Source organism: Cyclopterus lumpus, chromosome 19, assembly GCF_009769545.1.
Source record: "Cyclopterus lumpus isolate fCycLum1 chromosome 19, fCycLum1.pri, whole genome shotgun sequence".
In the NCBI taxonomy this organism is placed as follows: Eukaryota; Metazoa; Chordata; class Actinopteri; order Perciformes; family Cyclopteridae; genus Cyclopterus; species Cyclopterus lumpus.
The window spans coordinates 12287482-12311345 of NC_046984.1; the positions used below are offsets into that span (position 1 = coordinate 12287482).

General features: G+C 44.3%; 1 protein-coding gene across 3 annotated transcripts in view; it reads right to left on the reverse strand.

Moving 5' to 3' along the window:
- Positions 1-40: 40 nt before the first annotated feature.
- The window catches only part of LOC117748851 (zinc finger MIZ domain-containing protein 1-like), a 105274-nt gene continuing 81450 nt past the window's right edge, over positions 41-23864 (reverse strand). For 2 of the 3 annotated variants that reach the window (XM_034558952.1, XM_034558954.1), the window contains 18 exons: positions 9636-9771; positions 9102-9219; positions 8698-8915; positions 8362-8563; positions 7853-8128; positions 7580-7762; positions 7367-7444; positions 7092-7260; positions 6850-6991; positions 5741-5951; positions 5469-5574; positions 5208-5368; positions 5028-5095; positions 4846-4914; positions 4516-4760; positions 4234-4397; positions 3699-4025; positions 41-3609 (listed from right to left, as the gene is read on the reverse strand). In XM_034558952.1, coding sequence (XP_034414843.1) covers positions 3502-3609; positions 3699-4025; positions 4234-4397; positions 4516-4760; positions 4846-4914; positions 5028-5095; positions 5208-5368; positions 5469-5574; positions 5741-5951; positions 6850-6991; positions 7092-7260; positions 7367-7444; positions 7580-7762; positions 7853-8128; positions 8362-8563; positions 8698-8915; positions 9102-9219; positions 9636-9771 — 2981 coding nt within the window. In that variant the 3' untranslated portion in view covers positions 41-3501. The remainder of the gene's footprint in view (positions 3610-3698; positions 4026-4233; positions 4398-4515; positions 4761-4845; positions 4915-5027; positions 5096-5207; positions 5369-5468; positions 5575-5740; positions 5952-6849; positions 6992-7091; positions 7261-7366; positions 7445-7579; positions 7763-7852; positions 8129-8361; positions 8564-8697; positions 8916-9101; positions 9220-9635; positions 9772-23864) is intronic. The other variant, XM_034558955.1, reaches the window with a different exon arrangement.

The following is a 23864-nucleotide window of genomic DNA, read 5'->3' on the forward strand; positions in this document are numbered from 1 at the left end:
ACTATGATGCAAGTGCACAAAAGACAGGACCACAGTGACATACAGGTATCATCTGAATACATATTTATTAGATAAATATTAGGTTGTCACATCATCTAACTACATACAGTTCTGCAAGACTAAAAATCACAATTAGTTCCTTTTATTTTCTGACCAGTTTAGAATATGAAATGATTGTCCACACAATGTACACAATAGAGACAATGGCCACATTGCATGAATCACCTTAGATTGTATGATTTTTCCAACTGCTCGTGATATAAAAAAATTGTACAAACTATGGATTTGGTTACAATCTTCTGGACCCGTCCCTCCCACCGCCTTCCTCCCACCCCTCCGAACAATTTTCTTTGTAACCTTTTTTTTTCTCTTCCTTTTTTAGTTTAGCACCTCAAGAGTATGCAGGTGACAGACTAGAACACTCAGGCTAAATATTACATGTGAAACATAGCTGTCCCAGTTCCCCAAACAAAAGAGGCGAAAGTATATTACATAGGGAGAACAAAATGCTGAGAGATACCCACAGACACTAACTAACAAGTTTAATTTTCCATATTCAGCCACTTCCAGTAGAGGGGTTGCAAGCTTTTTATTATTCTGAAGAAACAATGCACATTCCCAGGGAAAATGAATAAATTTCTGTTCACATGTCTCTATTTTCATTTACATATATACAGGCATCCTTGGGACGTTTGATCTAGCCTTGCCCTCAACATCCTTTCCAGGCCACAATGATGAACGTGCCCTTTCTCTCTGTATTGTTTTTTTATTTTTTATTTTCCTTTTTTAAAAACAACTTCCCCCAGATAAATGTGATTGTGCAACTAGAGATTTGAGGTGCTGCCTTTTACCAAATTGGCTCACTTGAAAGTGAGAGCAAAAGGTGAAATGATAGGGATTGGGATTGATCAAAAGTTTCAATTCTGATAATAAAATAGGAAAATGTGGCAGTGTATCGTTACAAGAGGGATTATCTTTTTCGATTTGATGTCTCTTTGTGACATAAATATGAAACAACATGTCAGTGTGCTGAACTGGAACAAATAATATTTCTTAAATGACGCTTAAAATAATGTTTACATAAAACCAGGGTGGTTAAATCAGCACAATTCTACAGTTGAAAGAAATTGGATTTCTAGCCTTACAGATTAATAAGAAAACCAGTACAAAATAATTTACCAAAAACAAAAAAAGGGGATAAAAATGTATATGGTCTCATGCTTTTAAAAAAGCCACATTTTCTATAACAAAAATATAAACAATATCATGGATTTCTTTAAAATAGGGTTGTGATACCACTGTGTATTGACAATTATGATATTCACATAGCTCACTAATTACAAAGCCAGCCGATACCACATCTTTTTTAAACCATCACTGTTCAGTATCACTGATAAAATGTCAACATAAAATGATGAACAGTAAACATTTTCAATCAAATACATCGGAGCGTAAAAGAAAAGATTGCGTCAAACCGCGCTTGGCATCTGAAAACTGAAATGATGCTTCACAATCACTGTGAGCTGATGTAGGGAAGGGGGGGGGGGCACATAAACATGGGACACCTGCCTATCAAGGACAGGCGTGAGACAGAGTGCACTGGGAGGAAAGTGACTAGAAAGCATGGCGGCGACCTGCAGGAAATAGCTTATGAGACATTTGGACTGGCCTCCCCACAACAAGGAGGCGAGACAGCTGTCGTATGCTGGTTACAAACAAAGTCAGTGGTTAGATGGGCGTCTGGGAGCATACCTTGTTAGGTCGGACGACTAATGATCAAAGGACACACATTATCAAGATGATACAAAAATATTCACAATGATATTTACAGTACAATAGCATTTTTTTTTTAAAAATAATACATTTGCATACTGAACAGCACTCTCCTCAAAAAGTGAAATTGAAAACAAAATGTGGCAAAAGATCTGCACCAATACTGCTTTAAAAACCACTTCTTGAACAGCAGTGATGGATAAACTGTCTTTGTCCTCCCATATATCTATGAAATCAATATTTCTTCCCATCACACAAATAGAAACACACGCACACAATCTCACACTCACTCATACGCACACACTCACAGTCTTTACACAGGACCGAGCAAACACAAAACCTCTCCATTCTCATCCCTCTAACTTTGGTGATGTTGAGCAGTTTCCCAAAAAAGATTTATGGATAGTTAAATTATGCAGCAAACAACAACGAGAAAACAAACATAATACAGTATATTCAGCAAATACACGATACATGTATTGCTGATATCAGCATTATCCCTTCAATGTTAGTGTTAAATAAATCATACTAAATCTGACGGAAATCCAAAAAAACAAACGTACAAACAAAAAAAAGAGCGGTGAAAAAAAGCAACGGATAAAAACCACACTATCTTTTTTTTGTTGTTGTTGCCACTTGGAACAGCACTAGACAAGGGCTTGGCACACATGCACTTTGTAGACTACTTTAACAGCACATCATTTAACGGGGAGAGAGATGCGTCGTGGCAAAATTGCTGACACGAGCAACACCGAGGCCTACGCAGAGCAGACGGCATTGGAAGGAGTCGTTGCAGGAAGAAATAAACGCAGCCGGAGCTTCACCGGAACCCAGGTTTGTCATATTGTACCTTTGCATTAAAATCACTCCTCTGCACAGGAGGACGATAACTATACATTATGTCGAAATCCAGGTATGCTATTCTTGATGCGCAATATAAACTTTTTGCTTTGTTTTAGTGGGGCCAAACATCTTCTCCGTTCCACCACTCAACTCTCAGGACTGAAAAGTCGGTATACCTCTTTTTGACAAAAATATGTAGGTATCACAATTGTAGACAAAGTGGAAGCCGATTGTTCCCAAAAATCTTTTTAAAATGTTGAGCAAAAAATTTGTTAAAAACATTTTTGCCAAAGGACAGACATAGGCTGATCCAACTGATTTAGTTTTTCCTTCGTAAAGACAGATTTTTTTTTTCTCCATTTTGCATTGCCAGAATCTCTTGTGCTTTTTAAATGATGTGTGGTGGACAAAACAGCGCGGCTAACCAGACCAGTCAGGGAATGGAGCTGTGACACCGGGAAGCTGTGGCCTCTCAGTCTGGAATAACAATATGAACATATCACTGGCCAGATAGCGCAGGTTTTTAACAGCTATTTTTCTGTTTTATACATTAAAGTCCTTTTATCTTCTCAAAAGGAAACAAAACATGAAGAAAAAAATGCTACAACACGTTCCTAATGTGCACACATACACACCTGTGTGTGGCGTAGAAAAATAACAGAGTACAGCTGCACAGTTCATAAGTATCGCCAGGGGCGGGGCCGCATCCTGCCTGGTCTTGGAGTTTTTACCTCTTTCAGTCAATCTGTGCTGGCCAATGAAAACTGTACAAGAGGAAGAAGAGAAAGGGAGTGCATCTTTGTGTTTATCAAGTACTGAGCGACCGCCCAGGGTTCTCGGGGAAACTGCAGACAGTCAGAAAAGTTTATGTGTGTCTGAATTGCCTCAGTTGTTTTCGAAGAGCGATAGAAGGTCATCGTTGCTATTGCTGGGGAGGTCTGGTGGATCCAGGTACGACAAAAGCTCATCTGGGTTAGCGAGTTCTGGAAGAAGCTGGAAGGAAGGAGGGACGGTTTGGTTAGTCACTGAAGAGAACACAGATTATTGAAAACTGAAATGTTCTGCCGTATGTTGGGACTCACGTCTAAAGATGGCTCAGGCATGTCCGACCCTGCTTGGCTGTCCAAACTGCTGGAGGGGTTGAAGGCCAGGTCGCCGTGGGGATGGTTGTTGGGGCCGGTCGGCTGTTGTTGTTGTTGCTGCTGCTGCTGCTGTTGCTGCTGCTGCTGCTGCTGCTGGTGCTGCTGCTGCTGCTGTTGTTGTTGTTGCTGAGGAGGCAGAGCTTGTCGTGACGGCTGAGGAGGCCCGCTGTGGTGTAGCTGCTGTCCTGATTGGCTCCCAGGGTGTGGAGATGCATGTAAGCTCTGCAGAGGACAATGCGACTGGTCATTGCCTGCAGAGTGAGGTATCTGTAGGGAGACGGGGGGAAATCTTCAGATTAACTAATACTCATTGTCATTCATCCTATTTTGATGACTTAATCAAAAACTCAAGAAAATAGAGAAAATTGTACATTTTTATGATCTCTTCCAATTGCTTGTTCTGTGAGGGAATTCATAATGGGTTCTAGCGTCAGTCATTTTATTTTGAAATGCAGAGTTGATCAACTAAACTCACTGAGTCAGGCATGTTGTGTGAGAGTGGCTTGTCTTGAGTCATCAAGCTGTTGGGCATGTCGGGTGGGTGAGACAGCTGGGGACCGTGCATGAAATCATTCATCGACGTGCCACCAGGCGTGCCGTGAGGGAAGTCAAAGTTCCCGTGTCCCGGGTAGCTGTTGCCTTGGAACACAAAATAAAAAAAACAGTAAATTATCTGACGCGACATTTGTTGTGCATCTCCCCGACATTCAGAGGATGTTTACTGAGGCACGTAAAATATAAGGACTTTGTATCCTACCTTGGCTGCTGTATTCACTGTTGTTTCCCCCTTGCTGAGAAGATAACAACGGGTACGGTGACGGTCCGGGGCCGAGCTGAGCTATCATCTCCATCACATTGGGCATGATCATCTGGCTGGGGCTCATAGTCTTAAACCTCTTGGCCAGCGGTCCATCTGGATCCTCCTTGATGTGGATATCAGATTTTATAGCCACCGGCCGCCAACTACATGTCGGATCAATGGTCACCTCCTCAAACTCCGAGCTGGTGAAATACAGACGAAATGGTTAAGATACAAGGAAACAAAGAGAAATAAACCATATGCGCCTCAAATTTGTTCCCAACTTACTTTTGAATGGCATTTAAGATTCCCCACATGTACTGGTCCACTTCGAGTCCCTCTAACAACGCTGTTTTACTGAGGACAGAAAAGAGACGGGGCTTAAAATGCTGAGGGAGACAATTCTGTGGATTACCGTCAAAAGTACAGTCAGGGCAAATACTGCTTTGTATTCAAGCTGATAAACGTACTTGCATACAGGACATCGCCATGTCCCCCGCTCACAGTTGAGTTGTAAATATGATTCCAAATCAAAACACTGGAAGAGCAAGAAAAGTAGACACACTTGTTAGCCAGTACATTATTTCCAAATCCTTCTTTGCATGTGCTGTTTGACTCTCGGCGTGTGTCTGCATCCCTGCAGTGCTCACCTGAACGTGTTTGCAGTCATGGCCTCTTGCTGGAAGTTGTATTCGCCGGAAGGTGATTGGACATTTGAGGGAAACCTTAATGGCCGTCTGCTCCACGCCGTCCTCGCCGTTGAGCGCTGCGTTCCCCGACGACGCTGCAACGCTGCTGAAGTTCCTCTTGACTTTGAGACAGGAGGAAATAAATATAGCGCGTAAGCAGGGACTCCTAGAACGATCAGGACGTTAGCGTGCAAAATGTGACGTTTTTTCTTCTTCTTATACCTTTGGTGATGCAGTGTTCTGCAGGCAGAAGCCTCTTCTTCAGTAAGCCCTGGAGCACCGAGCGAACTGAGGGCCTATGGACGAGCTGCAGCACAAACAAGTGCGACTGCAAGAGGAAACATCAATGTCACTCACACAACTACTCTTAGGGGGAACTACTTTTTAACAATTTTTATTTTTTATGTCCGACTTTTAATCATCTGGCAACTACTTTTTGCGCCTGGTTTTGTAAAAAACTTCTTTGTATTAGTTCTGCAGATGTGTGTACTCACACAACAGCAGGCAGTGACTGTGATCTGGATCGTGTTCCTTCCTGGCTGGCATACTTGTTTTAAGTGCAGGGGTTTGTGGGAGGTCTTATTGTCGCCCCGCTCGATGGTGAGCGGTGTGGCGTTTACGCTGACTTGGACAGATGCCGGCCAGTTGGTGTTCATCTGACGGTCTTCGTGGTGGTAGCACTTAAACTGCAGCTCCAGGTCCGATCTGCACGGACAAGAAAAGAAAAGATCTTCATGAGCGAGTGTTACAGAGTGTCCTGTGGGACATAAAAGACAACCACAGTCTGATGTTTGCATTCTTTACAACCTTCTCATCAATCCTAAAGCAAACAGACCACCAGAGATGGGAGGCGAGATTTAGATTAACGTCGTCTCAAAAGAATTCCCATTGCAAGACTCTTAATAAGCTCCAGATGGGAGAATGACTTTGGCTTGAGAGGGGAGTAATGGGAATTACAATAATCTAAATCAGAGAAAATGAATGGATGAATGACCTTCGTGGGCATTTTATCTTTTTTTTTAAAATAATTGTCAGCGGCAGACAGTATGAATGCACATCCTTTTCAATCAGCTTGCCAAAGGTTAAGATGATTTGAAGAATGTCCATTGGTTCTTTACTCTTATCTGTGACGCAATTTCCGTGATGACTGAGAATCAAATGATCACTGGGCTTTACACTGAGGTATAGTTGGGTGTCATCCACATAACTATATATTATGTGTCCATCATATTGATGGACACATAATGTGTTTTTCAGTTATTTTTAATGGATGATTCACCTTGCACATTTGTCCTTGTCATGGCTAACCCCAAGTTGTTTGTGCACCAACAAGAAGATGATCCGTCACTGGCTTGCTATCCAAAATCGGCCAGTTATACTTTATGGGGCTTGTACGTTTCAACATTTTTCGTACAAGGCTGGTCATGTCAAAGGAAAATAGTAATGACCCTAGACTGGCGCCCATTGGATATTTCTGCCAGTGTTTTGTTCACCAAATCGTCCTAAAACATACATGTGAGCGCCAAGAGCCAGCAGCCAGGAACTAAACCAGACATCAAAACTCAAAAGATATTGTATGTTGATTCATTTCATGGTGTCTTACCTCCACATGAGCGTCTGGTGTACAGAGGGCCGTAAGTGGAAGACGTGGTTGCTAACAGCCAGGTTGTGCTCTAGCCTGAAGGGCTCTAGGACCACCCCGTCTCGCACTGGGAACGTTAGCCGCAGCTCCTCGTTGTGGTTGGCTACATTGGTTGAAGAAGAACCATGGTCAGACTATCATGAACCTTTAAAGAATTAATACACAATTAGGATTTCTTCATTGGACGTTTTTGAGTTACTAACCTGGAGGGGGAGGGAGAGCAGTGATATTTGGTTTGATGTCAGGAGGGAAAGGGGGCTTCACGTCCTGGTTTGGCGACAGGTATGGAGGGATGTTACTTCCTGGTGTCATTGGAGGGGTGGGGTTGCCTGGCACTGGGGAGTGAGGATAGTTACCCACCGGTCTGGGCGGCTATATTGAAGACAATCGATTAGTAAATCAAATGTTCATAGTAATATGAACAGCACAAGCAAGAGAATGATGTGATGAAACACAATTGGTACAAAAATGGACTTACCCCATTCATAGTACCCTGGCTGTACTGATATCCACTCCCAGAGAAGTTATTTGTTTGGCCATTAAAAGATGGTTCTTGCTGTAATTTGATGAAACGGATAATTTTTTTAAATTATTTTCAAAAAAATAGCTGACACCTAGCTAAAAGGTTTTCGTTATGATACCCTGCAAAAATAATTATCAGCATTTTTTGTGAATGGCATCATTACTGCACCTTATAGTACTGGCCCATGGCACCACTGGGTGGTGGGTATTGTCCCTGCAGCTGCTGTCCTGGCATCCTCTGGCCAGGGTAGTTTGGGGACGGCAGCGGCCTTGAGGGGTTCTGTGTGGGGTACGGCCCCTGCTGGTTAGGGAACTGGCTGTTTGGTCCATACTGCTGCCCACCATAGTTTGGCTGTGGATTAAGGGATGCCATACATAAATTCAACATTCATCAAACAAGCTAAACCTTGACGGTGAAAGTGTTGAATTCACATCCACTCACCTCCCCTGGGTACGGCCTTTTCATGCCCTGCATACCCATGCCCTGAGGCCGGGGTCCTGCATAGCCTTGCTGGGGCATCCTTTGGCCGTGGGCCCCAAAATGCCCCATGCCTTGGCCCCTGGGCTGGTTCATTCCCATGGGGGGTCCGCTCATGCTGGATGCATTCATGCCAGTGCCCATGTTCCCAGGGTTGGATGGAGGGCCGCGGGGTCCTGGCTGGTTCATGAACTGGCTGCTGTACGCCTGGTTTGGTCCCATCTGGAAAGAGGAACTCATCTGGAAAACAAAATGGGTGCAATCAACCATCTAAGAGTGAAAAGAGTCTATTAAAATTCAAAAAATATGTCCCTGTCAGCTTTTGTTATAGCTAAATGTGCTATTTGGCCCATTACAACTTCAACTAATGATTCGCACTTAACATTGATTTAACCTTGTTCCCCAATAACCCTAAATCAACTTGTACTGAAAGGCAAAGTGAGAGAGGTGCTATATTGTTTGCCGTGTCCTACCGGTCCATATTGGCTCATGTCTTTGTTCTGGTTTTCCTGCATGGCAGCTACAGTCGCTGTGGCAGTGGCGGTTGCCGTGGCGGCAGCGGCAGCAACTGCAGCAGCGGCAGCAGCCGCGGCAGGCTGGGTGAAGTCTGACTGAGGACGGGAGTGTTGCGGGATGCCCATTCCTCCAGGTCCGGCGTTAGGCCCTCCAGGGTAACTATGACAAAGAGCAACGCAATATAGGAAATTAACTTGTGCTGGAGGAGTGCGACCATTTTATCTGACAGAATTCATTCTTTGCAAGCGGTTTTAATCATTGCAGCGACAGCTACTAATCAACTGTCCACTTACTTGCCACCAAAGCCTCCTCCTCCAGGGTAGTTGGGTCGTCCGTACATGCCCTGCTGCATGTAGCCCTGGTTGGAGTTGCCCTTGCTGGGGAACTGCTGCTGAGGACCAGGGAACTGAGGAGAGTTCATCCCTGGATTGTTACCAGGCATACCCGAGCCCATAGGGTTGCCCCCAGGGTTCATGGGATTGTTGTTGTTCACCATGGGATTCCCCAACACCTGTTGGACATAGACATACAGAGATACAGGGGTAAATGTTGGATGCTTTAACATTAAGACAGAAAAGTAAAAAATCTGAATATAGGTCTATGTGACTGCTGAGGCAGTCACCACCTGCAGTATCACTTATCAGATGCAGTCCACTCAGAAACAATTCTACTCTGTTGGTCGGATATGTGATCTCACCTGGCTCTGCGACGTGTTGGTCACGCCCCAGACGGTCGTAACCACCGACAACGAACCTGGAGGCTGATTGGTGTTCTGTTGCCAGGGGACTGAGTCATAGGGAAAAGACCCATCTCTGCTGAGGAAGGATGAAAACACATCATGTAGGCAAATAAAATGTGCCCTGCGTCACTTCACAAATATTTGCCATGCACAATAGTAGTCAAAGTAGGTATATATTATATATTGCTGAACGATAGGAAGAGAGACAAAAGGTTTTATCGTTAGGATTATAAAGTAAAAACATGCACAAACACTGTGTTGTAATTATTAACAACATATTCTAGGGGTAGTGAGGTACTGTTTGTCCGTATTGACTGTGCTACAAGCAGTTAGGCTGGCAGTTTGTCTGGCCACTGATCCAGAAGGAACACCGGGCTTCATGTGGAGAGGAAGGGCTTTCCCCAAGGGCCTGGTCTGTCTGTTCACACACCCGACGCACACACAAACACACCTCACACACAAGCCAAAAAGCGCAGCAGTGTGAATACTGACCCGTGTGAAAGGCCGGGCTTCATGGAGCTCATGGGGGGCTGCATGGGCACTTTTCCCGGAGGCTCGTTCTGCCGGTTCTTCTGGTGACGGAGGAGGAGGAGGCGTCCCAGCTCCTCACACCACGAGGACAGAAGAGCTGTAGAGAGAGAGAGCAGAGGAATGAGTGGATCAGTGGACTCCCGTGAGAAATAACGTCGGCAAGCGCTTTAAAAAATACAAAACTTGTAAAAACTGCAAAAACTGATAATGTGAGAAGAGGAGGGTAGAAGAAACAACAACTTAGGCACAGAAGCTTCTGGAGAAAAAAGCAATGGCCTGACTGACAAAATGATGTGTAGGGTCTCTGTCCGGTCTGTGCCAGGTACAAAACAAATACAGGTGTACAGTCTCAGGCCACGTGACTATGCAACAACATTGAACATTTAAGGATCATATAAGATGAAAAATCATAAGAAAAGGCAATAACATTTAAAAAGCCGGACCTTTTCTGAAATGATGTGCTGAGTAAAAGGTAAGACCGTATTATAAAAGCAGTTGTGTCCTTTCAGTATTATTTTTTTGTTGGTGTGTTTATACTATTTGATGATTTTTCTGTCCTTTGGACAAATATAACTTTTACTCTGCTTATGGACGCTTTTATGTTTATTCGATTTAAGAATGAAGCTTCTTACATTTTCAGAGGAGGAATGCATTACTCATATCCACGATAGCATCAAGATACACATTAGAGGGACATTTGCATTCGGATGCACACTTCTCTGCCACTTTTATAGTTTGAGTGATTATTACCCTTTCTTTTAATAGATATTTGCTCTGTTAATACGTTTATTTCTATTAATACCATTTTATTAGTTAGGTCTTCATTGTATAAATGTATCAGTCCTGGGAGTTTCTTTTTTCCCCTTTTTTTTGTGAATACTAATGATTTTTTTAATAACTAAACCCCACATTACAAAAAGCATGGCTTCATCCTGAAAAACACATTTGTGTCACTTTATAAGTTTATTTAAATGCACATTATGAAAGGTAAGAAGAGGCAACATGTCAACACGCAAGATAATTAGAAAAATAAATAGCTTAATATTTAAGACCAGGAGTACCTAGAGATCACCTAACTGACACTAGGAATCTCCTCCTACAGTAAGACACAAAAGGAGGCTCCTTCATGGAGCAAATATAAGAGATCAGCTTCAAATCCAGCATGTCACTGCAGCTCTTGGCCACTAGGGTTCACTCTGGGCCTGCAGATGGTCTCCAGCCCTTCCCTGCTCTCCTACCTACCGCTCGGTTTGATCGAATCATATGCTTTTCATCTGCAGTGCATGTTTTTATACTGTGCCAACTACAAAACACTCACTTTCCCTTTTTACTCTCCCTCTCGCTTCCCTTCCTCCGTCTAGCCCTCTATCTGCGGCGTCAGAGGAGAAAGGGAATGTGGATTCAATCAAAGAGCAGGGCAGCCATCTCCTCTTATGATTCACAGCACTTCCAGGCTGACTAAGGAGAGAGGAGAGAGGAGCGAGGGAGGAGGGGGTGAAACGGAGCGCTTGGTGATTACAGCTGCAAAAAGCCACGTCAATATGACAGCAGACAGTGCAGGCTGTCCTCGCAGGCAGATCCACCCTGCTGCTACACGCAAGGACGGGCCACCACAGCACATATTACACAGAGAGGGAGAGATATAAAAAAACCAAAAAGGTTGAGTGAGTCAGTGAGAGAGGAGGCATCAGGCTAATGGGGCTGATGGGAGGGAGGAACAAACAAAAGCTTCTGACTCCCATCACAAACATGGCAACCCAGAGATTTGCCCTCACATGAGTGCTTGCAAACAGAGCACAAGCCTGCTGACGCACACACACACACGCACACACATGTAAGGAAAGACACCCCCACTGGCTCATTTTATAGGAGGTAAAATAAATAGGACACGTGATGTCCTCTGAGTGCGAGATGTCCTCTGAGTCCTCTATTTCCGAGGACAAAACCGAATTTCAGCGTCGGCACACAAACACACACCTTCCCCTCTCAAAGCAGCGCACCCCAAAAAGGCACGTCCTCTCCTTTCATTTGAACACTGAGCACACCAGCCTCGCTCTGTGTAAAGATGAGGGCTGGAATACAAAAGACATGTACAGATGGTGCCAGCAGTCTCTCTGCCTCTCCCTCTCCTCTGCCTCCCCTCCCTCCCACTCCTTTAAAAGCAGCACGGGGCTCAGGCGCAGAAGAGGCAGCTGGGTTTTTCCTCCATCCCACCCGCTCATGCTCCCTCGCTTTTTTCCCCTCTCCCTCTCTCTCTCTCTCCCCCCCCACCACCACCCCCTCCTCCTTCCTGCCTCCTGTTCTTGGCAAGGCAGGTGCCAGGAGACAGGCTGTGCCGTTCCTCCAGAGAATTGATCTGACTTTGCTTGGGTTGACAGAAAAGGCCTCTCAGGTGCTCTTCTCCTGACAACATCACACTCGCAGGTTGACGCAGAGATTTGTAGGTTAGTTTTAATTTAATATAACCGGGTCCAAGTGCGGCTAATAGGTTTACGAGTTTCACATCTATGTTAAAACGGCCTGCAGTGTTTCAACAGCACCCTCCCTCCTCCCAGACCCCTTCTGATGGAGAGAGTTTTCAATTCAAGGGCCTGGCGTCCGGCCAGCATGTTACAGCTCAATTAGGTCCCATTATTCTCTTCCAACAAGGGGTAACTTGCACTTCTTCTCTGTTGATAAACACGTCTCCACAATTTATCCCCTAACTGTGCCACTGTGAGGCCGTCTGGCTGAGGTGACGGTATCCTTGTTTCACACCAAGGCCGACATCAACAGCCGCAGGACAAAAACAACAGTGTTGAACCGAGCAGCGAAATGACAAAACATATCGAAGAGAAAGAGGGGAAAAAGAGAGAAGCGAGAGGGAAGCACCGGCGCTCCCACTTAAAGAGGAATTACTCTACCCCACCATTAGATAAAGGGCTTATCACCACACAAAATGATCACCTCCGCTGAGCACCAACCCGTTTAAAGGAGAGGCTCTGTCACTGACTCAGAGGATAAACTTCAGGTTTCATGTGACAGGAGGAGGAACAGCCAACCCGTAACTCCTCACAGTCTCTCCCGCCGCCTCCTCCTCCTCCTCCTTCACCCAAGCATTTCTCAGGACAGTGCGGATGATGAACACAAAAGGATTACTGTTTTTCTTCCCCTCTCCTCCTACAGACGGTCCTTCAATAGACTCATCTGTTTCCCTCCCTGAAAAAAAGCCCAAAAATGGAGATAATCGTCTCAGGTGTAGCTCTTCAAAACGACTATTCGGGAGCAAATCAAACTGCCGTTTGGAGCCACGGAGCATCTTTTTCCTCTGTTTACATTGGTCTCCCTGGCGGCTAAGGGTCTCTGTCTTCCGTAAGGAGAGGAGCCTACCCTGTTTGCCTTGTAGATAGTCCCAAGGGCCCAGCTGAGTCTGAGCCGTATTGATATTCTGGTGCTCAGCTGCGCGGCCTGATGGTCAGCCTTGGCAAAGGGCGGTAAACGCATCTGCTGGGACTAGATGGGTGGTTCAGTGGCCGGGCCTGTAGCCTCCAGCTTTACTCTCCGTCATAAAGCCCCAAGGGGACATGACAAATGACATGGACAGCATCTCTGACAGTTGTTCAATGCTCTTTCCAATGATAATGCTCCCCCACCCCAACTTTCACCACACGTTCAGACAGGAGGCACAGAGGTAAACTGTGGTGATTAAATACCTCAGTTCGGCCTCTTAATGCTCTACCAAAAGAAAAGGGCCTCGAGATTATAGGGTCAGTCCACCTTAATTACATGGTGTCTGGCCATTGTGGATTGGCCCTATTTTGAGATACTTGTCTCAGGGATTTCTGTATCTACCCCGATACAATGGAAGTGAACATAATTTAATTTGTGCTGCTCAAAATATTATGCATTACAAGGAACGTGACTTTTTTGTTGTTTTTTCAAGGGAGCTACGGCGCTACATGCGTAGTAGGCTGATCTTCTCTAAAACGTGACGACACGCCGAGGCTATGGCAGCTACGTTTAGACCATGACTGGTCAGTTTGGGCCACTCGTGTGTTCAAGTTTTGGATGCCGCTAAAGATGGTTGAAGGTGAACATAACGTGAAGAAAGTAGAAAAAAAAGAAGACTTTTCAGTTATGAAACAAGGCCGACTTTCCCAATATTTCTCGTATCACAAAAGCAACTGAAAGAGTGTAAACACTATCGACGACTCTAGGTAATTACCAATAAATCTGTCTGCTGCTGCAGTGGAGCAGCGGTATAAATCAAAACCCATGCTCCAGCTATCTACAGTTATGCCATGGCCTCAACTATAATTCCATCTTACGAAATAAATAGTCCCTATAAATTTTTCTTTTGACATGTTCCGTTTTAATTTCTTTAATGCATGTCAAATGAAATGCCATCCACCTCCATTGTAATAGGGTGACGGCATTAAAAAAAAGAGGAAAAAAAGAAGCTATGAGCTGACCCTTTAAAACAGATGTAAAGCAAATGAAACCCATCTCCTATGAATAGTGGCTGTGGGTTCTGCACAAACAACCTGTGGGAGAGGATAACCCGACAGACATGACATGTATGGCTACCATGTAAAAGGTTTGCTGCCTCCTCAAAAACATGTTTCTCTGCTCTTGGTCTTTTTCCTGTTCTCCCTCCCTCTTTCCCTCCGTTTACTGGCAGGAGGACTGCATGGGAGGCAGCAGGTAGGGCAGATGCCAAGAGCTCTCATGATCCTCGTCCCTCCCCTCCCCTCCCTCCCTCTCTGCTCTGTATCTAATAGACACCTGCTCCCTTGTCAACCCTGGACTCCCACCTGGCATTGCCCCACATGGCTCACTAACGTCCACACAAACATGCAGCACACATCCAGTCGTCACATCGCACTCACGTTGTCAGCAGCACTTCCTCACTTATTCCCACACTAACTGTACCAATGCGGTCCAATTTTTGCTGTTCGAGAGAAATCACAAACCCCCAAACGACTTGTTTGAAGACATTTAGGCAGAAGGGCTGAAAGGAGAACAAAGACCATGAGCAAACTAACAAGAACGGCTCTAGTGGGCTGCACTCTTTAGTTTCTGAGGGAGCTCTATTCTGTTTCTCTCTCTCTCTCTCTCTGCCCAGAAAGGTTTGAATGGACACAAGGCCTCCTGCAGGCCAAAGTCAATTAAAATAAGAGAGAGTCTAGGGAGCCCTAGTATCCCTGGTTACTGAAAGCACCCAAGAGGCCATGCAAAACAGCTATGTTTAGTTTTAGCCAAAGAATCCCTGGCTTACAGGCTTCCCGGAACTGTAAAATTGTGGGATTTACCTCATAATATACAGAAAACTACATGAAAACCTTGTTGCTATGACACTGCTTCGAGCCAGTGCCAAACTTTCCCGCGTAAACCAACGGATGGATCGTAAATCATCTCCCTCTCTGCCTCGCGGCGCTCCGACACAGTCACCACAGAGCCATGGACGCCCGCCCGGCATCCATCAAACCGCTCTTTTTTTTGGGAGGGGGGGGGGTGTCTTTTCACAGATGCCACCAATTGTTCACCGGTGCCAATTTGATAATGAAATGGAAGCGACTCGTCCATGGTCTTTTGAGGAGCGGGTATAACAGGTTACAGACCTGTCATCCTGCGGCATACCAGAACTGCTTGTCCATGGAAGGATAAGTAGATCAACGCCCACAGGTGGACCGCCTTTCACACGCGGCGGACACTTTAGCGCTCTCAACTACGCAACGCTTCGGCAGCGAGCGCAAACTGGGTGTCGTAAAAAAAAAAAAAAGAGTCTGTAAACTGACTTCATCATCTCACTTTCTAAGACTTTAAAAGTTTGGTGAGGTCATTTGGTGACATATTTCAGGGTGATGTTTTCAGAAACCTGATGAAGTGGGAAGGACGTGTGAAGTTGGGAACATGTGAATGTCGTGGCCGCCATGTGGCATCAAAATGTGACATCAAAATGTGACACATTTCCCCTGAGGTGTCTTAAACATACGCAATCAAGTAGCTATTTCATTAAGTGAAAATGAGCTGCGAGACAAATTACCAAAACCATAATGACAGTGAGAATGTAGCAGTGGGAAAGTATGATAAAGCAGCGACACGTTGTGGATTGAAAGCATTAGCGCTAACGGTTATAAAACAGCCCGTCTATATAGGCCAGACAACCGCCTCCTGTCTGCACCTCATCTCTGTCTGCTGCTTTTTTTTTTCTTGCATTATTTCCTCTGCTGCTCTCTCTCTCTCTCTCTCTCTCTGGGAAGTCAGTGATGTTGGAGTCTTGTCAATGAGTACTTAGGCCAGTTGCCTCATGGGGAGCCAGACTTGCTGGCGATGGTTTTATGGCCCATTTCAGAGCTGCGCCGGCTTAAATACAGCCTCCTGCTGGCCACATGGCCACAATGTCGTGCCATGTCCATCCGGCGAGGACAACGTAGAGGAGGGGGGGCTTGGACTTGTGCCAAAAAGGTTTTACTGAGGCCACAAGCATATGTGGCCATGTGGAGGCAAGCGGCACAATGCAGCAGATTTTGTGTTTCTGGGTTGTTGTTTTGACGTCCTGTGTTCTTTGTTGCAACATCAAAATCCTCTCTAAGCATCGTAACTGACGGATAGAAACGCGGTCCCTTATTCCCCTTCACGCTTCTGCTGTTGTAATAACTCCGGTATGAAAATATCCAGCTAACCCCCTTTGTGATGCGCATTTGATATACATACGAAAATGCAGGATTCCTAAATATATATAAAAGAATACATACAAGATAAATAAAAGCTGTGCCCACAGATTCGAGATGAAGATTACACTGTGTATCTTTAAAGACATCCACTTGGAACAAACTGAATACTGAGCGCAACCTGATACAATAAACGCCACAATCCTGAGATGATTCATGCAGAGCTCATCACTCTGACTGACGTTTCTTGGTCATGGTTCTACAGGAACCAAACCGTCGCCTAAGCAGGCCAGTGTTTTAAAAGATAATCTCTCTTGGCACATGCAACAAATCTCTTCATTAAAAACAGGGCATGCCATTCAGGGTCCCTGTAAAGCACGGAGGTGCAAATCTACCACGTTTCACCCCCTGGTGAGAATTAATTCCTTGAACATTGGATCTCCAATCTGTTACTCTATGTCGCTCCCCACGACTGTAAGCTGATTGGGAGCAAAACTCTTTCCAAACCTACATCTTTAGGTCTTAAATCAGGAGCTAAACCCTGACCACAGCATGTTTATAGTGTCTGAGGCCAAGTCTCCTCAAAGTACCACTGCAGTGGTAGCACATCTACAACAAGAAATCAGGTTATAAATCATACTTAACTGCAAAGCATGCCATTGTTTTTCTTTTCAGGTAGTATGTGTTATTCACTTTGTATCGTATTTAAATAAACTGTGTAACTCGCAGTAATGCATCACAGCAAACCTCACGTGTGCCCTCTGGTGAAAGTTACATTGCAGCTTCAATTGAGACGTTGGGACTGTGTTTTATTGTTGTTCAATATAAATTTCTACTAATTCTATAGTGTTCTGTTTTATGTTGCTCTTCCAAAGATTATACAAGTGATTAATATGGTTCAACTGAAGCTTCAACAGTTAGCTAACGGATTTTCAAACTGTACATTAATGAGTTGAAAAGAGTGGAAACAGACATTAGCTAAAATCTAAGTAAACACGCATACATGATTTGCAATTAAGGAAGTAAAACTTGCAAAGATCCTGCCATGGTCCTTTAAACAGGGAAAAAGCATCTTTATCGCCGAGTAGCAGATGAAGCAACTTCTTTGTGTGCCACAGACAAGCACATTGCGTTTGGACAAGACACATCTTCAGAGGACTTATCTGACTGACGAACCTTTCACCTGAGCACACTGAGGTCTCAACTGACTGCACCAGCACAGAGTGTGTTTTTAACCGAGCACTTTTGCAACCAGATTATCAGATGAGCAGACCTGCAAAGAAGCTGCTTACAGGAGCCAGGCTGTTTCCCCGAGCAACAGGCTGCTATTAACAAAGGCCCGGCCTTAAGCCCTCGCCTACAATGATACTAATTAGGCACGGAGCAGATGTGCCCGGACTAGTGCCCACCTCGGGGCGCTGGCCAGGGCCGGTAGTGTCACGGCGGCATACGCTGGTGACTGATTCACCTGCGACCTTTAAACAGTGGGCCTGGGGTCAAAGCCTCACTTTAGTCGTACAGTGGCAACAGACACTGGAGGAGCATGGGTCGGGTCCCGGCACCCCTCTAGGCTCATTAGAGTCGTCCATATGTGCAACAGTGCAGCATTTGAATAAAAAGCTTCCTAATGACAAACAATCAGGCCAAATGGCAACAATGACACTAAAGCCGTATCCATTTTAATCTGAACTTATCTGTACATACCAGCTGTACGTATGCCTGAGGCAGAATAAAAATAAATGAATAATTTTGCAAATAATGATTTCATCTTGTGACAAATAAATATTATTATTATTATTATTATTATTATTATTATTATTATTAACTTGTATTCATCTCATTCCTTCAAATTTAATTCCTGCATTTCTATTATCGTTTTAATAACTTTTAAATATATTGAATTATGCAGATTCTCACACTGTAGATGTCTTTTAAAATTATTATTAATTATACTTAATTTTATAAATTCTTATGTCAGTTAAGTTTCCAGTATTTTATCCATAAATTAACATTTTAAATCTACATCAGGAACACACAACATCATTTTAATTTGACTCTTCTACATGTGGCCCAGTACTGAAACGCGGTTGAACGTTTACTGCATTCTCATTGATGCTTGTTGTCCCAGTTTTCTCACAATGGTCGTTAAAGTTTCATTACATTGTTGTGACTACCGTGTAAGCTCCATTCCAAACTCTTACTGGTTATTTATTCCCACAAAAGTGTGTAGTGTGTTTGATTAACATACGAATCACCAAGTGGAACAAGGCATAAACTTAAGATTGTCAATAGCTTTAATGAACAGCCGAGAACAAGTGTGAACTGTGACGCAGGCAAGATGATAAAACAACATGTGTGACATGCTTCATACGGTAAAACTCCGACAGACAACACAACAGTAGCCATGTAGCTTTTCTAGATGACCAACCAAAAAGAAAAAAAGAATAAGAAGGAGAAAAAAAAGCACGTCTGATGTCATTCCATGTACAGTATGTCGACACGGTCCAGTGTGAGGACATAATGTAAGGACTGTGATGAGGATGGTTGGTTGGATTCAGCCAATGCATGAGTTTCCTGTGCGACACACAGCAAGTACCTGAGTCAGACTGACACCTCCTGCAGCAGCTGGTTTCTGTAGGGTTCAAATTTTACATTTTACTGAACTTTACAAACATGTCTAAGATATTCAGTAAATGACAGACATTTGACCAAACCTATGAGATGACGGAGTGATTGAGAAATATACATCGAGGTATAATTCACAGACTGTCTGAAAACCTACAAAGAAGAGAGAAAATAATTGAACATACTGTACTTCAAATGAGAAAGAAAAAAAATATGGATGTAATGGAATTGCAGAAAACGTTCAAATAGATAATACTTTTTTTCTATCTTTTTATTTTTTTACAAAATGGCAAATATCCAGTGCTGGCAATTTAAGGATGTGTGTCATTCCTGCCACTACAAAAATGACAAAAAAGTACTATTAGAAAAGTATAGTTATTGCTTTCAGGGCCGATACAGCTAATCACCACAGGGTATCCGCTAATCAATGAGCGTACCTTTCGCTGTTACTATTGACTGCATGTGTAGCTCTTTATCCGAGCAGTTAACAAGGTTTGACCAGAATTCTATGATAGACAATGTAAGTATGGTTAATGTGTGCGGCGTGGGGGTTGTGGAGCGTGCCATAGAAATGTGAAAGAGGAATTATTGATGCAGTTTAAGTCTCTGCTGTTCACCATTAGAGGTCGATTAAAGGTCATAGATTACTTAATGCTTCTTTAATGGGCTGCATTAGCATGGCCCAATACCGTCATGTGTAATCACTCATAACTGTCTCACTTTCTGAATCTTTAAGACCGCGGGTTTCTCTCTTCTGACGTTGAAAGCATCTTTTCACTGCTTTAAAAATAAATACAAAATTAGCAACAAGATCACTTCTTTTCTGCAGTATGGCAACTCACTCTGCTGTAGATACAGGTGAACTGAAGTGCTTCCACCGCTCCACACAGTGATAACCTGATCCACACCACGTGTTTGATTACTTTCCAGCTACTCTATGGGACTGATCATAAATTAAGATCAAACACCAGTTCACCCGTGGAAGTCTGCTTTTTACTTTTTGCTGTTGTTTGTTCTTTAAAAAGGACTTGCAGTGAGATTAACAAGGAGATGGATGCTGGTGTGTTTCTCTTTGATGGGGTGGAGAAACTCTACCTTCCTTTACACATGGCATTTCAGTAACATTTCAATACTCTTATTAGTTTCAGAGACCCCATCATACTTCAATATTTCCATCTTGTGACAAATTTGGTGTGATGAATATATGTCTGTGAACCATGCGGTTTTGTTGTGCCTCCTTTGGAGGTTTCAATATTTAAATGTGATCGAAATTCTACTTTCGGTTTGATCCCAATATATGAGGAGGTGTAAACAAACTGCATCCTATAATTACTTATGGTTGGACATTCTATAAAAATAAAAAAAGGCAAAAAACAGCCTGCGTCGTCTGCAAATACACAAGTGTTATCAATGGCGCCTGAGTGCCGATTGCTGTTATTGTGATTAGGGACTTTATCGAAGAAACTTCAAAGATAAAAGGTCAGTGCAATTTCACACCTCGGTGAGATTGTACAGAGAAACAAGAGATTCATTGAAGCTGACAAAACAACAGTAATGAATAGTTGGAAGTGTGTAGTGCCGTACAGCTAGCCAGACAACTCTTCACCAGCAACGCCTGTTGCAAAACCTCTCTCGTGTTGGGATGTTGGGAGCTGTCCCACCGCTTAACATAACCCCTCTTAGTAGAGAGAAAGCCAAATGAACTATAAAGAAACCAGCATGCCAACCAACCGACTAACAATTAAATCAAAAGGTTGAAGAAATGACATCAGCTGACTGTCTTTCTTACCAGGAACTCATTCATTAACAGGAATGTTTCACCCAAAATCTGTCTTTTGCTAGTTAGCGTAGCTCGTCGGATTCAATGGTGACACACATTGAAAAAATCATCACTGTCCAAAGAAACTTAAAAAAAGAACCTCCTTGTTAATATTCAATCAATATGAATAGTATGTATAGTATACTTCTGACAGAGAGTTGGAGCCTTGAGGAGGCAAACCAGTGACACAGAAGTTGTTTATTTAGCGATAAAGAGTGTTGAAAACATATTGAGCATAGAGATCAATGGTGGTTTTGACAGGTTTCTATGGATGTTTGACTTATATTTTGCAGTGACTGGATCACCATTGGAATCCATTGTAAATGGATAAAAAAATTAGCTATTTTTCGAGCACAAAGACAAGAAGCATTTGATATTCCCTAAAGATTGATTTGTGAGAGACAACAACCACAACAGGTGCATTAGTATCTCAATGCAGTCAATCCGGTTTCTCCCATTTGAAAACCTCAGTGCACCACACATGACGGCACCAGGAGAAACACTGAATCACTGATCTGAAACCAGTGAATTACTACATAGGGAGAGAATGTGTGCGTGTCTCTGCAGTGAGCCTGGCTGCTTGTCCTGTGTGGCACAGAGGGGAGTGAGTGTGATGAACTGCCAAGAGTCTCGCGGAAAACGCCGCCTCAAGTAGGTCAGCGCGACTCCGGGAGATAATCAAGGCCATTTTGACCCCTTCTGTGTGAGCTGTAAGTGGGTCAAATGCAGCAGTCAGCTGTTGCGAGCTACTCGTCATACTGTCAAAGCCCATTCCGTTAGTTTGAGACGTGGCGGGGTGCCCGCCTGCACCCACCAATGCAGGAATCAACCCTCTATGTGCCCCACCACCCCCGCCCTGCCAAAGGGTGAAATAATGTGAAGTTACTCTCAGCAGCAGCAGAGGCAGATCCACCTTTCCACTTGTCACTGAATACACCCCCTACTAACACAACTCTCTAACTGTTGTCTCCTCCTTTTGACAGCTCGCAGCTTTGTAGCTCTGTAGCTCTGTCCTCCTCACAGCAGCGAAGACTCTCCCCCCCTCCCCCCCCGCCCCCTGCTGCACCCTCCATGTCTAAAATGCCACCCGCATTGTAACCAGACTAACTCCAGCAATGTCCCTGCTCATTTCTCACTCTTAGCTGCACAGGAAAAAAAAGGGGAACTCATGTGTCTAGAAAGACTTCTGAGCGTAAATCTGCAACAACAGAACAAAGGCGATACAGGGCAGCCTTAATCTCTGCACTACTGAAGCCAGCAGCTATTTTAAAGCTCTTTCTCTGTGTCTCTCTATCCCTCCCACCTTCCTCTCTTCTCTCTAACATTCTCCCCCCCCCCCCTCCCTCCCTCTGCCCCTACATTTCCCCGATGTCTCTGGGCAGCAGCTTCTCTGTTTTCCTCTCCTCTCTCTCTCCCTGCGTGTCCAGTGACTGACTGCACAATACATATCAATTATTCATGGCTGCTCTCTCCGTTTCGCAGGCAAAACCAATCACAGATGGAGTCATTGCTAATGGGCTCATGCTGTACTTGCCACCGGCTTCTTTGCACTCAAGCAACAAATACCCCAGAGACAATAAGAGGGAAAACAGAGATAAGCTGTATAAAAAAGAAAAAGGAAAAAAAGGAAACTTCATACAGCACTAACAGCCACGGGAGAATAGGAGGACACACGTTTGTGGTCAGAGAAGAAGAAAGGTATTGTCACAAATAATTTAGCAATATTAGAAGCCGGCTTCTGCAGCAGTAAAGGGTTAAAGACAGAGAGGCTGGGGAGGGGGGAGAGAGAAGGGGGGGGGGGGGGGGGGGGGGGGGGGGGGGGAGAGAGAAGGGGACACAGGGGGGAGGAGGGGTGTGGTGGTGAGGGGGGGGGGGGGGGGGGGCAGGCAAAGAAGGGGAGAGAGAGAGAGAGAGAACCAAATGCTTATCTCCTCACCTCGGATGTATGCAGCAGTTATTGATGTATCTTCTTTTTCTGTCTAGTGATCCATTGCTTGCTCTCCCAATACACACATCACACAGAAGCAGCCACAGCCACTTCGCCAGAAGGGAGAGAGGGAGGGCAGGGGAGGGGAGGGGGAGGAGGGAGGGGAGGGGAGGAGGGAGGAATGGAGAGGGAAAAAAAAAATGCAGGCAGCTCACATTTCAAACCTGCAAAGGGGGGTGGTGCCTAATGTGCTAGACAGCCTGCATCTTGGCCCGTGTCCAGAGCAACGAGTAAAAGAAGCCTCAATCAATTCATTTAAAGCAACATTTGTGACGAAGGAGATGCAGCCCAAGTACAGACGAAAAGTGGCCATAGGGATGATTCAGGTGGCATACACGAAGCAGTGATTTCAGCCCCCAAAACATTGTGTTCACATAAAGTCGACTTAATCCATCAAACTGGTCATTGTAATTAAGGGGCAAGGAGGAGGAGGAGGAGGAGGAGGTGGCTGGGTATTGTGGCTTCCTGATGCACTGAGTGTTTGAATCAGGGAGGGAGGGGCCAATTAGACCACATTCGTGAACCTTGGTGCGCTTTTGGATACATAATTACACACATATAAAACATGTAAACTGTGGGTAGACACACCACCTGAGGCAGTCTGGAGCGTCTATTGTCATCTGCAAATAGAAATGCTCACACTCACCGAGTCAAATCAGGTGTCAACTGATCGGTGGCTAAAATACAATAATATGCATTTAATTAGAGACACGAGGTACAATGTTAATTAATTCTAACATGCGAACATCCGATTTTGTTGCACTGCAATTTACAGAGCCATATGGAGTGGCTGAAGACGCTACAAATCACCTCCTGCTGCCACAGACATAATAACTGCGACAACTACAGAGAAGGACCGAGAAGCTCCAGAGCTCTTATCGCCTGTCTGTATTTACTATCAGCTAAGTGCACGGCACGTGACTTACAGCCCTGTATCCCCACTGCAAGTCAACACATCCATCATAGCTGGCTGGAAGACTTCACACACAGTGATCATACACAGTAAAAGTCCAAAGTGGACCCTGTAGATTTATAGCGTTTGTGACACACTTATCATATATAATATGACTTTAAGCTAGCAAACTCTGACCAGGGTCCATCTTTAC